The sequence below is a fragment of the Myxine glutinosa genome, chromosome 2 (assembly GCF_964187855.1).
Source record: "Myxine glutinosa chromosome 2, kmMyxGlut1.1, whole genome shotgun sequence".
Lineage (NCBI taxonomy): Eukaryota > Metazoa > Chordata > Myxini > Myxiniformes > Myxinidae > Myxine > Myxine glutinosa.
Window position 1 is genome coordinate 99,510,398 of NC_136262.1, and position 15,989 is coordinate 99,526,386.

Consider the following 15,989-nt stretch of genomic DNA (forward strand, 5'->3'; position numbering starts at 1 on the left):
CGCGGGTAACCCAAAAGAGTCTTTATTCCAAAGCTCAACTATAGCACTGAGGTGCTCGGGGCTGCGCGCCCCGTGTATATCCCGAGGCCACGCCTACCCCTCGGGCGTGGCCGACACCCTCTTGGTGCGCGGAATGATGTCACCGTGCCAGCGAGCCATCGTGTCCGCCACAGGGACATACATACATACGGAGAGACAAACGCTGTAAACACAGGAAACAAACATCCATGCTATTTAAAAAATCGTTTGTCTAATCACAAATTTGCCAGTGCGAAAACCCTCTTTGCGAGATTGAAGAAGAGGAAGAAGCGCTAATGTATGGTTTATTCACACAGCAGTTTGAACGGAAACATTTATTATTCTACGACAGTAGAAACCCTTTATAAGGACATGGAGCGAGCATACAAAATTATATATACAGTCGTGATATTTTGAGAAGCAATAGAAAAATACATAAAGCTACACATTATAGACCCACAAACAACAACAACCACAGCCACGATAACAATCCAGTGTTATAAAAGATCCTTATTTCCACGTGTTTTACTTCATGTGTTTCACGTGTTTGTTCGTGTTTCACACTGAATGAAAAACATAAAGGGAGAGCATGCAGATTGTGATACATGACAGGTTCAACGATATGTCCGGCCTGAACGGCATAGGAATCAAAATGGCGGTGTGTGGAGTCAGCCGTCATACCGCCGTAATGACATCACGTCAACCCTGTCATGTGACCAGATCCTCAGCTCTGATTGGTGTACGTTTAAGGGGACATACATACCTACATACATACATACATATGGACAGACAAACACTGTTCTAGACGGCTATGCCCTATGGGCTATACCGTAAAAATATCATCTCACTCCTCTCTGCACAGGTGCGTTCACGATTAATTCAAAGCTAAAGTACAGTACAAGGAAAGACTTGTCTTCCAATTCATGTTCCGATTGGTGTGCAAAATAAAACATTGTGGTGGACACGATGGCTCGCTGGCGCGATGACATCATTCCGCGCACCAGGAGGGTGTCGGCCACGCCCGAGGGGTAGGCGTGGCCTCGGGATATACACAGGGCACACAGCCCTGAGCACGGCAGTGCTATAGTTTGACCCTTTGAATAAAGACGCTTGTGTTTACATCATTGTTGCTCCCTTTATTGGCAAAACAAGTCGCGCGCATAGCACCGCGCTACATTGGTGACCACCGACGCGTAGGACTACGCGGTGGGCGCGGTGCACGAGCAATGGGTGCGTGGCGCTTGGCAACCGCTGGCGTTCTTCAGCCGGCAGCTTCGCCCGCACGAACGCCGGTACAGTACCTTCGACCGCGAGTTGCTCGGGCTCCACCTGGCGGTCAGGCACTTTCGCCATCTGCTCGAGGGCCGTTCGTTCACTGCCTTCGTCGACCACAAGCCCCTGGTCTTCGCGATGGCCAAGGTCGCCGAGCCGTGGTCGGCCCGGCAGCAGCGTCACCTCTCGGCCGTGTCCGAGTACACGACGGACATCCGGCACGTCGCGGGGAAGGACAACCCGGTGACGGATTGCCTTTCCCGGTCCGTCACCCACGCGGTCCACCTCGGCATCGACAATGCCCGGATGGCGGCGGACCAGACCACCGACCCCGACGTCCAGGCCTTGCGGACCGCCGTCACGGGCCTCTGCGTCACTGAGGTGCCGTTCGACGGTGCGGGCACGGCCCTCTTGTGCGACGTCTCCCTCGGGCGGCCTCGCCCCATCGTGCCCGCGGGCTGGCAGCGCCGGGTTTTTGACGCCATCCACGGCCTGTCCCACCCGGGCACGAAGGCCTCCCAGAGGCTGGTCGCTGACAAGTTCGTCTGGCATGGCCTCCGGAAGGTCGTCCGCGATTGGACCAGGACGTGCCTCGCATGCCAGAGCGCGAAGGTGCACCGCCACACCCAGGCCCCGTTGGCCCCGTTTACGGTGCCCGAACGTCGGTTCGACCACGTTCACGTGGACTTGGTGGGACCTCTGCCCCCCTCGCGGGGTTTCACCCGCGTCCTCACCATGGAGGACCGCACCACCCGGTGGCCGGAGGCCGTGCCTTAGGCGGCGACGACGGCGGCGGATGTCACGCAGGCGTTCATCGCCACCTGGGTTGCCCGGTTCGGCGCCCCCTCGGACATCTCGTCCGACCGCGGCCCCCAGTTCACCTCAGAGCTCTGGGGGGCTGTCGCACAGGGGCTCGGTGTCCAGCTGCACCGTACCACGGCCTATCACCCCCAGGCCAACGGCCTGTGCGAGCGGTTCCACCGCTCCTTAAAGGCCGCGCTCCGGGCCACCCTCCGCGACGGCTGCTGGGTCGACAGGCTCCCCTGGGTCCTGCTGGGCCTCCGGACGGCGCCCAAGGACGACCTGCGCGCATCCACGGCGGAGTTGGTCTTTGGACAACCGCTGCGGGTGCCGGGCGAGTTCCTCCCTGACTCCACGGCACCATGGTCCGCGGCGCAGCAGCGCTTCGCGCTGCAGGAGACCGCCCGGAGGTTCGCCCCGGTGTCGACGGCGCACCACGGGCATCCGCCAACGCACGTCGCCCCGGAGCTTCGCACGGCGGAGTACATGTTCGTCCGACACGACGCCCACCGGACACCGCTGCGGCCCCCGTACAACGGGCCCTTCCGCGTGCTGGAAACCGTGGCGAAGCACTTCACCCTGGACATCGGCGGTACTCCTGACCGCGTTTCCGTGGACCGCCTCAAACCGGCCCACCTCGACGTGGACCACCCCCCGCCAGTGGCTCAGCCCCCGCGTCGGGGCCGCCCCCCGGCGGGCGGACCCCCGGCACTGCCCAATCCCGCCGGCACGCCGCCCCCCGGCCCCGCACCCATCCCAGGGGCAGCCGGTGGCATCCCGGCATCCCAGACGCCGCCAACCGCCAGAGGGCGCTTCGGCCGGGTTATCCGTTTGCCCCGCAAACTGACCCTTAAGGTGCGCGGGAATTCTGGGGGGGCGCGTGTGGCGGACACGATGGCTCGCTGGCACGATGACATCATTCCGCGCACCAGGAGGGTGTCGGCCACGGCCGAGGGGTAGGCGTGGCCTCGGGATATACACGGGGCACACAGCCCCGAGCACGGCAGTGCTATAGTTTGACCCTTTGAATAAAGACGCTTGTGTTTACATCGTTGTTGCTTCCTTTATTGGGAAAACAAGTCGCGCGCATAGCACCGCGCTACAACATTCCATTTAAATAAGTGGTCCGTAGATCATAAACTGACGATCAAATACCGATAAGACAGACAGACAGACAAACGGACAGTTATGACCCAATTGCTTAACCCCACTTTTCGCTTCACGTGCACGGGGTAATGACGCTGATATGATAACGTCGAGGTATGTGCATGCACCTTCGTATTGTCGACTGGTTTGAATGTCGACCCAGTTATATACTGTCACACTGGTGTTTGGCATGTTTGGTAAAGTAAAACTCGAGAGACACCTATACCGTGTCGTATTCCATCCATTCAGCAGTAATGTACATGTGTGCACCATCCCTCAGATTAATATTAAGCCAGAGCACCTGTCTGCCAGCACTGGTAGCTGGTTGGATGTTAAAGATCTCATGGTGTCTATCACGAAGAGTAGGCGAGTTATCACTGACACCCTAGCTAAATTATAAATTCTTGCTATCATACAACCTTCAGGTTCTTTACTCGATCGATGGCTGAACCAGCAGGTGAGTGAACCCCAACTTGGAGTTTATTTTAAAAAGTAAAACACAAGCCATAAACACAGCATTCCACAGCACACAAAGTGTGAAAACCACAACGTGGCCCACCAGCAACCCACTTTTGTTGAAACTCCGAAAATCCAGTATCACTGCTCACCTCCACTCTTTCGTTCCTATCTGTCCCCCCCCCCCCCCCTGTGGAATCAACTTCCACATACTCTTCAATCTTATTCTTCCCTCCAGGTCTTCACCTCCATCTCAGATCATCCCCAATCCAAACCATGCTCTTTTCTACTCTTGATACCCACAACCCAAAGCCCAACTGCTTCCAAATTTCCATTTTATCCTGCCTGAAAGTTTGCTTCTATACCCATCTTGTCCGCCCCGTGCATCCTCCCCTACCCCTGTCCCCCCCCCCCCCCCACACCCATTATTATTTTTCCAAGTCTCCCTCTGTTTTATCCTTCAACTCTGCTGTTGTTGTTTCCCTCCTTTTGCTGTTCTTTTTATTCTGTTGCATCCTGATCCATTCAGTGTTCTAGCTCTTCGTTCCTCCACGAGCCTTGACTTGTATATCTATAATAATCAATGTGTGTGTGTGTGTGTGTGTGTGTGTGTGTGTGTGTGTGTGTGTGTGTGTGTGTGTGTGTGTGTGTGGTCTCCTCCATAACTCCAAAACCATAAAACCAAGCAGCCCCAAACTTTGCATGCATGCTTCTCGACCTCTAAGGGAGTGCCAGAATGACAACTTGATGTTTGGGTGTGTTAAAACACAATTTTGAAGGCATTAACAAGGTGCTCATAACAAAAAAAACAACAACATAAAAAGCCTTACCAAAATGGTGGTACGCCCACTGTCACATCACTGGGTTCTTAAGCCGCCATTTTGTTTCGGCCTATTGAGATTGTTCATCCACTAACAGGGAACGTGACCTGGGATTAGACCGTCATGAGACCGTTGTTGGCGGAGGTAATTAAGGCCATTGAAAGCAGTCATAGTTCCGACTCCATCCATAGAGTTTGTAGTTGAGAGAATTCATAAACACCAAAGTTGTATTAGTCCCTAATGAAAGCCACTCTGGCTGAAACGTTGGACTTTCTGTACATTTGTCTTTTTTGATGACTTGTTCTCTGCAGTTGAGAAAATTTTTATGATTCCCTTTTATTCCGCACCCAGGCCAAGGCATACTTTCATTGACATACCTCTATATGTACAAGTATTAAAAACATTTTTAAAATACAAAAGGATGTCGGTGTAGCGGTTACCGCTGGATGTACATAATCGCCTTGCACCGGCCAGAACACGGCCAGACGCGCCTCTCCCGGGCATGCCCGGACTCACTGTTCCCGGGCACGCCCGAACCTCCCGGGCACGCCCGGTCTCGTCTTTCCCGGGCATGCCCGCTCTCGCCTTTCCAGGGCTCGCCCAGAGCGTCCGGGCATGCCCGCTATCGCCTTTCCAGGGCTCGCCCAGAGCGTCCGGGCATGCCCGCTATCGTCTTTCCAGTGCTCGCCCAGAGCGCCTGGGCACGCCCAGCCTCGACTTGCCAGGCCGCAGCCAAACACGCCCGGGCAGGTCCAGACTCGCCTTTCCAAGGCTCGCCCTTGATACCCGGGCATGCCCGGTATAGCTTTTGCCGGGCAAACTTCCCGACATAAATGTGTATATATATTGTTGCCCGAAAAACGGGCTTGTCAGAATACCTGAGCTGTTTTGTTTCAATAAAGCAACTCGGACGAATTCCGTCTTTGGTCGCGTCAATTCTTTCGACTCGCGTTGGAGCGCAGTTCCTTCATTGGTGACCTACCGACATGGATACGGCAGTGACGCTTAAACTGCCTACCTTCTGGGAGACTCACGCGGCTGTTTGGTTCGCCCAGGCGGACTCCCAGTTCGCCCTGCGAGGCATCACCGCGGACGACACCCGCTTCCACCATGTTGTGGCGGCGCTCGGTTCCACCACCGCGGCCCGCGCCTTGAGCCTCCTCCAGCACCCGCCGGCTGCTGACAAATACGACGCGCTGAAGACGCTCCTCCTCGGCGCTTTCGCCCTCTCACCGGCAGCACGCGCACGGCGCCTGCTTGACCTGCCCGAGCTCGGCGACACGCGCCCGTCCGAGCGCATGGACTATATGCTCTCGTTGCTCGGCGAGCACTCTCCGGCATTCCTGTTCCGGGAGCTGTTCCTCCGTCAGCTGCCTAACCCGGTACGCCTCGCCCTGGCTGGCACGTTGATCACGGATTCCCGCGCCCTCGCCAGGGAAGCCGATAAGATCTCCTCGGCGGGCCAGCACATCGGCGCGGTTACCTGGAGCCCGCCGCCGTCCGAGGCGACGCCCACGACGCCCGAGCGCCCTGCGCGGTTGGAGGCCGAACTGCCGGTGCAACTGGCGGCCGCCACGCCGCACCGCCCGCTTCCGACACGATGGCCGGGGCCTCCACCTGAACGGGCGTGGTGTTATTACCACGCCAGGTTCGGACACAAGGCTCGGACGTGCCGGCCCCCGTGCACTTTCGGCAGGTCGGGAAACGGCCGGGCCGGCGTTCATTCCCAGCCATGAGCGCCGGCCACTCGGGCAACTTGCTGTTTATTCGGGACAAAGCGTCTGGACGGCGTTTCCTGTGCGACACCGGCGCCCAACTGAGCGTCATACCTGCCTCCGAGCAGGACAGGCTGGACGCAGTTTGCGGCCCCTCTTTGGTCGCTGCTAATGGCTCGGCCATACGCACTTTCGGCCCACGCGTCGTCACCCTCTGCTTCGGCAGCCAGCGCTTTCAATGGACTTTTGTTACCGCCAGCGTCCCCGTGGCTTTGCTGGGCGCCGACTTCCTCTGCGCGCACGGGCTGCTGGTCGACGTCAAACGACGTCGCCTTGTCCACGCCGAGACCTTCAGCTCCCTGGCGTGCACAATGAGCAGCTCCGCGCCGACCGAACTGGCGAACGAGTTCGCTCGCCTGCTCGTGGAATTCCCGGCCCTCACGCGGCCGACGTTTTCGGCCGTCGCGGTGCGGCACGGGATCGAGCACCACATACCCACTACGGGCCCGCCGGTCTACGCCAGGGCCCGCCGCCTCGACCCAGCCAAGCTCGCCGTGGCAAAGGCCGAATTCGACGCGTTGGAGCACCTCGGCATCGTGCGGCGCTCCGATAGCGCGTGGGCCTCGCCACTGCACATCGTGCCAAAGCCGGGGGGTGGATGGCGCCCGTGTGGCGACGACCGCCGTCTCAATGACGCTACCACCCCCGACAGGTACCCGATCCCGCATATTCAGGACTTTTCCGCCCGTTTGGCGGGACGGGTCATCTTTTCGAAAATTGACCTGATACGGGGCTACCACCAGGTACCTGTCCGGGCGGCCGACGTCCCGAAGACGGCCATCATCACGCCGTTCGGCCTGTTCGAATTTTTGCGGATGCCGTTTGGCCTCAAGAACGCGGCCCAGGCGTTCCAGCGCTTGATGGACGGCGTGCTGCGCGACCTGCCGTTTCTTTTCGTCTATCTGGACGACATCCTCGTCGCCAGCACGTCCCGCGCCGAGCACCTCCTCCACCTCCGAACACTGTTCGGTCGCCTCAGCGAGCACGGCTTAATTGTCAACCCGGTCAAATGCCACTTCGGCGCGACGACCGTTGACTTTTTGGGCCACCGCATCACCAAGACCGGGGCCGTGCCGCTGCCGACCAAGGTCGAGGCCATCACCACGTTCCCGCGTCCCCGTTCCATCAAGGCCCTCCAAGAGTTCCTCGGCATGGTGAATTTTTATCACCGATTCGTGCCCCGCGCTGCTCAGCTCATGCGGCCCCTTTACGAGGCCCTCCGGGGCAAGCCGGCCAAGCATGACATTGTTTGGTCCGCGGCCATGGACGCGGCCTTCGCCAGTGCCAAACGGGCCCTCGCCGACGCAACGCTGCTGGCTCACCCGGTGCTCAACGCGCCCATCGCCCTCACTACGGACGCCTCCAACTACGCGGTGGGCGCCGTCCATGAGCAATGGGTGGACGGGGTTTGGCAGCCACTCGCTTTTTTCAGCCGGCAACTCCGGCCGAACGAGTTAAACTACAGCACGTTCGACCGCGAGCTGCTCGGGCTATTCCTGGCCGGTCGCCATTTCCGACACCTCCTGGAGGGCCGCCCGTTCACGGCTTTCGTCGACCACAAGCCATTGGTCTACGCAATGGCTAAGGTCACGGAGCCGTGGTCGGCCCACCAGCAGCGCCACCTCTCCGCCGTGTCGGAGTTCACCACGGACATCCAGCACGTCGCCGGCAAAGACAACGCCGTGGCCGACTGCCTTTCGCGGGCCAGCGCGAACGCGGTCCACCTCGGCGTGGACTTCACGCTCATGGCGGCCGACCAGACCACCGACGCCTCGGTGCAGGCACTCCGCGTGGCGGACACGGGCCTCCGCCTGGCCGACATCCCCTTCGTGGGCACCGTCCTGCTCTGCGACGTCTCCCAGGGCCAGCCTTGCCCCATCGTGCCCGTTTCCTGGCAGCGCCGCATCTTCGCCTCCATCCACGGCCTTTCTCACCCGGGCCGGAAAGCTTCTCAGAAGCTGGTGTCGGCGCGTTTCGTCTGGCACGGCCTTCGACGAAACATCCGCGACTGGGCCAACGCCTGCACGGCCTGCCAGCCAGCCAAGGTCCACCGCCACACCCAGGCCCCGCTGGCACCTTTCGCCGTGCCTGAACGGCGTTTCGACCACGTCCACGTGGACATGGTGGGTCCCCTGCCCCCCTCGCGGGGGTTCACCCACCTGCTCACCATGGTGGACAGGACCACCAGGTGGCCGGAGGCCGTGCCCCTCACCTCCACCACCACCGCCGACGTGGCGCAGGCGTTCATCGCCACCTGGGTCGCGCGCTTCGGCGCACCAGCGGACATCTCGTCCGACCGCGGCCCACAGTTCACGTCTGAGCTTTGGGGCGCGGTCGCCCGTTCGTTGGGGGTCACGCTGCACCGCACCACGGCCTACCACCCCAAGCCAATGGGTTGTGCGAGCGGTTTCACCGCTCCATGAAGGCCGCACTCATGGCCGGCCTTCAGGACGACGGTTGGGCCGACCGGCTGCCGTGGGTCCTTTTGGGCCTTCGCACGGCCCCCAAGGAAGACCTCCAGGCGTTCGCTGCCGAGCTCGTCTACGGCCAGCCACTCCGCGTCCCGGGCGAATTCGTGCCTGACGCTACCAGTCCCTGGTCCGCCGCTCGCCAGCGCTCGGACCTCCAGGAGGCCGCCCGATGATTTGCCCCCGTGCCGACGTCCCGCCACGGTGGCCCCCAGTCCTACGTCCCCCCGGCGCTTCGCACAGCGGAGTACGTCTTTGTGCGTCATGACGCGCACCGGGGGCCACTCCGGCCGCCGTACGAAGGGCCCTTCCGGGTCCTGCGACGGGGCGACAAGTCTTTCATCGTCGACTTCGGCGGCCGGCCGGACCGGATTTCTGTGGACCGCCTCAAACCGGCGCACATGGACGTCGACCGACCACCACGGTTGGCCCTTCCTCCGCGGCGAGGCCGCCCCCCGTCCACAGTTCCCCCCGCTCGACCACCCACCACCACGTCAGACCCCTCCCCACGACCCTCCAGGGGTCGCTTCGGCCGGGTCATCCGGACCCCCCTTAAATTGACCCTGCCGGTGCAGGTCGATTCTGGAGGGGCGTGTGTAGCGGTTACCGCTGGATGTACATAATCGCCTTGCACCGGCCAGAACACGGCCAGACGCGCCTCTCCCGGGCATGCCCGGACTCACTGTTCCCGGGCACGCCCGAACCTCCCGGGCACGCCCGGTCTCGTCTTTCCCGGGCATGCCCGCTCTCGCCTTTCCAGGGCTCGCCCAGAGCGTCCGGGCATGCCCGCTATCGCCTTTCCAGGGCTCGCCCAGAGCGTCCGGGCATGCCCGCTATCGCCTTTCCAGGGCACGCCCAGAGCGTCCGGGCATGCCCGCTATCGCCTTTCCAGGGCTCGCCCAGAGCGTCCGGGCATGCCCGCTATCGTCTTTCCAGTGCTCGCCCAGAGCACCCGGGCACGCCCAGCCTCGACTTGCCAGGCCGCAGCCAAACACGCCCGGGCAGGTCCAGACTCGCCTTTCCAAGGCTCGCCCTTGACACCCGGGCATGCCCGGTATAGCTTTTGCCGGGCAAACTTCCCGACATAAATGTGTATATATATTGTTGCCCGAAAAACGGCTTGTCAGAATACCTGAGCTGTTTTGTTTCAATAAAGCAACTCGGACGAATTCCGTCTTTGGTCGCGTCAATTCTTTCGACTCGCGTTGGAGCGCAGTTCCTTCATCGGGATGTTTCTCCAAAAAGTATGGGAAAAGTATGGAAACTTTAAACCAGCTTAAACACGTGTAATGTATAATGAAGAATTCGTCTATCTGGTTATTTTATTATCACCTCGTATGCAGCCTGTGGCTGCTGGTTACATCATTGCTGGGAGTGCGGCTTTGACCGCTGATACAGTGCCCCCTATATAAGCTGGTGCTCGTTTTGCCACCCACCTGGTGTTGTTTTATGACAGGGGCTCGAACCTAAGACGCTGAGATTTTAAGCCAGTCACCTTAACTGTTAGGCCAACACCAGGCTTCGTTTAACTGGTGAAGGCTAGTGTCAACTTCATCAATTAAAATAGCCTTTCACTTTGTTTGCATAAAAATTAATCCATGGATAAACATAAACTCACTTTGTGTGGCGTATTTGGCATTCCTATCTGGGAAGCTCGGCTTGCCCTGTTATGTATGCGATATACTCGAGACAAACTCCTCCACAAGCCCGAGACAATAATGGAAATCTGTTGCTATTACTTTTGTAAAAAGCAAGACTTTTTTTGTTAATTGTGGTTTTACGTTTCGGGGAGGAGGGGAGTAGGAGGCCAGTTATTAAAATCAATTATTAAAATTAATTTGGACACCCCAGCCGTTTGTGTTAATTTAACTTTCGTCCTTGTATGAAGGACATGTGGATTGGGATCGGTCATCCAGTTTATTTGTGTGTTGCTGGGAGATAGTGTTGTAACATTTAGTGACTATAGGTAGCAGAGTGGTTGACTCGAGTCAGTCACTTGGAATCGAGTGCGACTCGAGTCGCATTTTTTTGGACTTGTGACTTGACTTGCAGAAAAATGACTTGAGACTTTACTTGCAGAAAAATGACTTGAGACTTGTGACTTGACTTGCAGAAAAATGACTTGTGACGACTTGCAGAAAAATGACTTGTGACTTGACTTGCAGAAAAATGACGTGACTTGACTTGCAGAAAAATGACTTGAGACTTGACTTGCAGAAAAATGACTTGAGACTTGATTTGCAGAAAAATGACGAGACTTGACTTGCAGAAAAATGACTTGAGACTTGACTTGCAGAAAAATGACTTGAGACTTGACTTGCAGAAAATTGACTTGAGACTTGACCTGCAGAAAAATGACTTGAGACAACTTGCAGAAAAATGACTTGTGACTTGACTTGCAGAAAAATGACGTGACTTGACTTGCAGAAAAATGCATTTGATTTGCTGACATTAAATAGTTGTTCAAGTTTGAAGACCAATAATTTGACGCTCAAATTAAGGGGCCTTCTGCCCAATACTCACGCTTATCCAAATCATTTTGCATTTGGAATGATCCCCTGGGAGCCCTCCTGACCCGAAATAGAAAAATCTAAAACCGAGCTATCCTGCTCGCTCGCTTGCTTCTACCTATCGAGTAGAAGCGCTGTATCGGGTTTCAGAGAAATTGTTTTGTAAATATGGGAAGAGTTGGGATCCTGGGTTCTAGGGGGTAAATCTTGATAAATTAATTCTTATCTTGATAATGTGCATGGTTTATAGCTCGTTCAGAGTGTAAGGCACATTTTCCGCTCAGGTGTGTTTTTACCCAAATTTAAAGTATGGTATTTCGCCGACTTGATCTCCAGCTTGCTTGGTCTCCTGCATGCCTGCTGCGGTAATGGTTATGGTCAAAGTGGTTGACTTTGGGGCCCTCCACATGACAATCTTGGGGCAATCTCCTCCACAGGCCTGAGACCATCTTACTATAATTCACCAAATGTCCGTCTGTCCGTTCGAAGGTACCGCAAAAACGGCTCAACCGATCGCAACGATATTTTGGGTGGATATTCCTGGAACCCCTGAGTAAAATAGGCTATATTGTTTTTCCAATTTTTCAGTTTTTCCAAACACGATGGAATAATATTTACCGATATGAACAGTGATGTGGCTTTTGTTGAAATTCTACAAATACTGTTTATTCAACGTAGCAGGAGAGAGTAGATCGACTCCTGACGAACTCTTCCTATATAAACGTGCGGCTCCGAAGTAACACAGCAGCGTGTGCAAAGCGACTGAGAAACAGGTGTAGCGGCCGCTTCCGTGTTACAGATTCGGCGCGCACTCTTCACACATAAACGTGCGACTGAGAAAGACGTGTAGCGGCCGCTTCCGTTTTGCAGAATTCAATCTTTTTTCAAAATGGGCGCCATGTACTGTTTAGATTTTGATGATTTGCGTGTGATATGATTCAACGGATGTTTATATGAATCGTTTAAAATAAAAAAAGCCTTCTGATATTTTGCCTTTTCATTTGGGCCTCCCAATTGAAGCCCCGCCCATAGGGCAGGTACCATTGCTAGTAAAGGAAATACGCTGCTATTACTTTTGTTTTGAAAGACATTTTTTTTTCATTAATTGAAATTTTAGATCAGGTGATGAATCTTTATACTTTTTCATGTGTGTTCCCAGTTTGCTTTCTCTGTTTCTTCTAACCTGCATTTTCTTTCATTGCAAACTCCTATTTCCTAAGGGCTCTGGAACTGTTCTTTGTCAGCAACCAGAGTAGTCGTTCTGCCACCACAGACGTTTCTCCTACGCCCTGCACCCAATACAAGATGCCCCTGACATGCACCTCTTCGCCCGCTGGCTGCACAGAGACACCTGCTTCCTCTCCTCCTGACCTCTCCAACCTTGCCCATATCCCAGTGAGCGGCTCAGATCCAGAAAGCCAAGCACCGCTTGACCCTGATTGCTCTGAGATCGAAGCGTCTACCTGCAACGAAATGAGTAAACAGGCCATATCTGAGGCTGAAAATAATTCAACACTTGGAAGCTCCAAGAGAGGTGAGACTTTCTTACTGCAGCACAAGCTGAGATTGGTTGGTGGGCATTGTTTACACATTTGTCCACATTGGTGTACGTGACCTGGGATTTTACTTGCTGTGTCTAGTGTTTACAAAACAATTGTCTCGTGTCATGAAAATGTAATGCTTTCACTTGTGTTACATATGACATTACATGCTCCCATCACCATGGTGATTGCCTGCCTTTAGTATCACTTAATTGTACTTTTTCTGATACAGTTCATTCTATTTACGAGTTTAGTTCCGTGGTTGTTACGCACATGTAAAATATTCGTAAGAAGTGTCATGACATCATCCATTTGTTTTTATTATTCGAGTAGTTCTGTATTTACTACTGTTTATATGAGCTTGATATGCAATTGTCTAACGTGCTGGAATGAGAATGTCACGTGACAATAATGGGTCCAATGTAGCTTTTCTGACTGAGTTTTTACGCATTATATTGTATTTCCAGCGACAAAGTCCCACGCACCTGGAAATGCCTTACTCGAGATGGCAGCAGCAGGAAGTACAAACAGTGTTGAGTCGTCTCCTATCCGCCATCCCATAAGTCCTTGTCATAATCGTACTCGGCGCTCTCCTGGTACAAACACGCACATGGACACTTGCTCAGAAATGGACAATGTACGCCAATTACATGATGTAGTTCCACTTATGGCCATGCTCTTCCCAGTGTCAGCAGCTGAAACACATTCACAAGCGACGGGATACACTGGATAATTTGACATTGCTCTTAGAGGTGGACAGGGCAGGAGCTTGAAGTTTGACCATTGTACTAGTACGCAAAAGCCTATTCTTTTGAGAGTACCACAGTATATTTAATGACCACAAGAGAATACCATGGAATGAGACACCCCACTTGACTTCCCTCCAAAGAATGGTGCACCCATGGATGCAGCACCCTGCCTGCAAAGCACAAGGCTAAGAAATTATGATCAGGTCAGGAATTGAACCTAGACTAGACAACTCAAAGGTAAGTACACAACTTCTAGCCTGTCCTCCCAGCTGACGAGAGACCACACTAGGAGGAATAAAGATGTACTAAGAAGACTTAATTTTACAGCTATATAGAAAGAGACCCAGTTTGGCACTTGCCATTGAAGGCCCATTCAAAAAAATGTGGCAAAGGGTTTGTTAGACAAAACAAAGGGTTAGACAAAATATAGCCATAATGCGAGTACTGTGATTTAAAACAAAACATTTAATTTAGAAATGAGAAACATACAGTCAGGTGAAAAAGTAAGTACACCCCATGTAAAGTTTTGACGTTTTCAACATATTTCAACATACAGCTATTTGATTTTCATTTCAACAATATTGATAGATAAAGGTGATATAATATAACAAATATCATGAAACATTTACATTTTGTAGTCCATTGTATCATTTAAATAAACATAAATGCAAATTTTGCATGTGGAAAAAGTAAGTACACCCCTACATTTATCACTAATTCAAATATCTAAAATTAGAATCAGGTGCACCAGCTCAGGTGCAAATGATTAGAACATCGTTAGAGAGGATCTTGGAGGAACCTGTCTTATTTTTTTTATTTTTTTTTATTTTTTTTTTGTATACAAGATCGAGGCTCGTGAAAGAGCGAACATTAATCACACAGAAAGACAAACCGACACATAAAACATATAACATCGGGAGCGGTAGACAAGATGGGGAGAGAGGGGGAAGGACACAAACACAACATTTGAGAGCAGGGACCGAGAGACATGGAGACATCGAGAGATCTGAGAGAGGGCGAGGGCTTTGGGGGGGGGGGGCATGGGAAGGGGGCGGTGGGAGAGGTATAAAACATATGGACACTGCCAGGACTTCCAGGAAAGAAGTTGGAATTTCAAACAAGGTGGATCTGGGGTGAATTAGCGGGGGTAGAAAAGATCAAGGTTTTGGATGGGGGAAGATAAGAGATGGTGGTGAACAGCTGTTTTAAAGACCTGGAGGGAGGAGTGGGATTGAAAGGAGTGAGGGAGTTTGTTCCAGAGGCGGGAGAAAAGAGGAATGAAAGAGTGAAGGTGAGCAGAGAGCCGAGATTTCGGCAGTTTAACCATCAGAGGGTTGCTGGCAGATCTTGTGCGACCTGTAGGAATATTTGGGGGACAGAGCACAGAGAGAGCTGGGGGTGCAAGGCCGGAGAGGAGTCGGTAGAAGACAGAAAGACCACCTACCTGCCTGCGGTGAGTGAGTGAAAGGCCCTCAGAGATAGCTTCATCGCGGGAGATTCCAATAATTCTGAAAGCTTTGGTTTCAACAGCGTGAAGCCGAGCTAGGTGTGAGGCAGGAGCACCGGCCCATAGGGGAGAACAGTATTCCATTGAGCTGCGGATGAAAGCCTTGTATGTGGTGAGGAGCTCAGGTGTGCCGAGGAAGGACTTCGCACGACGGAGGATGCCCAGTCGGCGACTGGCTTTGGAGGCCAGCTTGGAAATGTGGTTTTCCCAAGAAAGATCATGGCAGATAGTGAGACCCAAAATCTTGAGCGACAGAACTTCTTGGAGAGGATTGTTGAGAAAGTAGATGGGAGGGTTGTCCAGTCGATCTTTTCGGAGAGACATAGTAAGAGTGTGAGATTTGTCAGGATTGAAAGACATGTTCCACTTGTTTGACCAGTCTGTGATTTTGTCCAGGTCTTCAGAGAGTGAGGAGGCAGCAGACTGCCGATCTGAGGGAAGAGGAATGGAGCGGCAGAGAGTGGAGTCATCAGCAAAGAGATAGAGAGGATTTTCGAGAGAGTCAGAGAGATCATTGATGAAGACCAGAAAAAGCACGGGGCCCAGAACACTGCCTTGGGGAACTCCAGCCTGAACAGGAAGAGGTGATGAGAGAAACCCATTCAGGGCCACACGTTGACGACGACTAGAGAGGAAGTCCGCCAGCCATGCGTGGAGATTTCCATGGATACCAAAGGAGGAGAGTTTGGTGAGCAGAGCGGGGTGCCAGACCGTGTCGAAGGCACGTGATATGTCGAGGGAGACAGCTCTAATTTCCTGTTTGGCATTGAGGACCTCCATCCATTGTTGAGACAGCAGAAGCAGCATGTCCAGAGTAGAGTGTCCTGGTCTGAAACCAAATTGATGATCAGAGATCAAGCCATTGGAGAAGAGGAAAGATTTCATATCCGAAGCAATGATGGATTCCATGACTTTGCTGATAATT

At 54.0% G+C, this 15,989-nt stretch overlaps 1 protein-coding gene across 1 annotated transcript in view; it reads left to right on the forward strand.

Annotated features, from left to right (window-relative positions):
• The window catches only part of LOC137421520 (ras-specific guanine nucleotide-releasing factor 2), a 139,154-nt gene that overhangs the window by 91,790 nt on the left and 31,375 nt on the right, over positions 1-15,989 (forward strand). The window contains exons 15-16 of the mRNA XM_078771347.1: positions 12,488-12,801; positions 13,276-13,404. Coding sequence (XP_078627473.1) covers positions 12,488-12,801; positions 13,276-13,404 — 443 coding nt within the window. The remainder of the gene's footprint in view (positions 1-12,487; positions 12,802-13,275; positions 13,405-15,989) is intronic.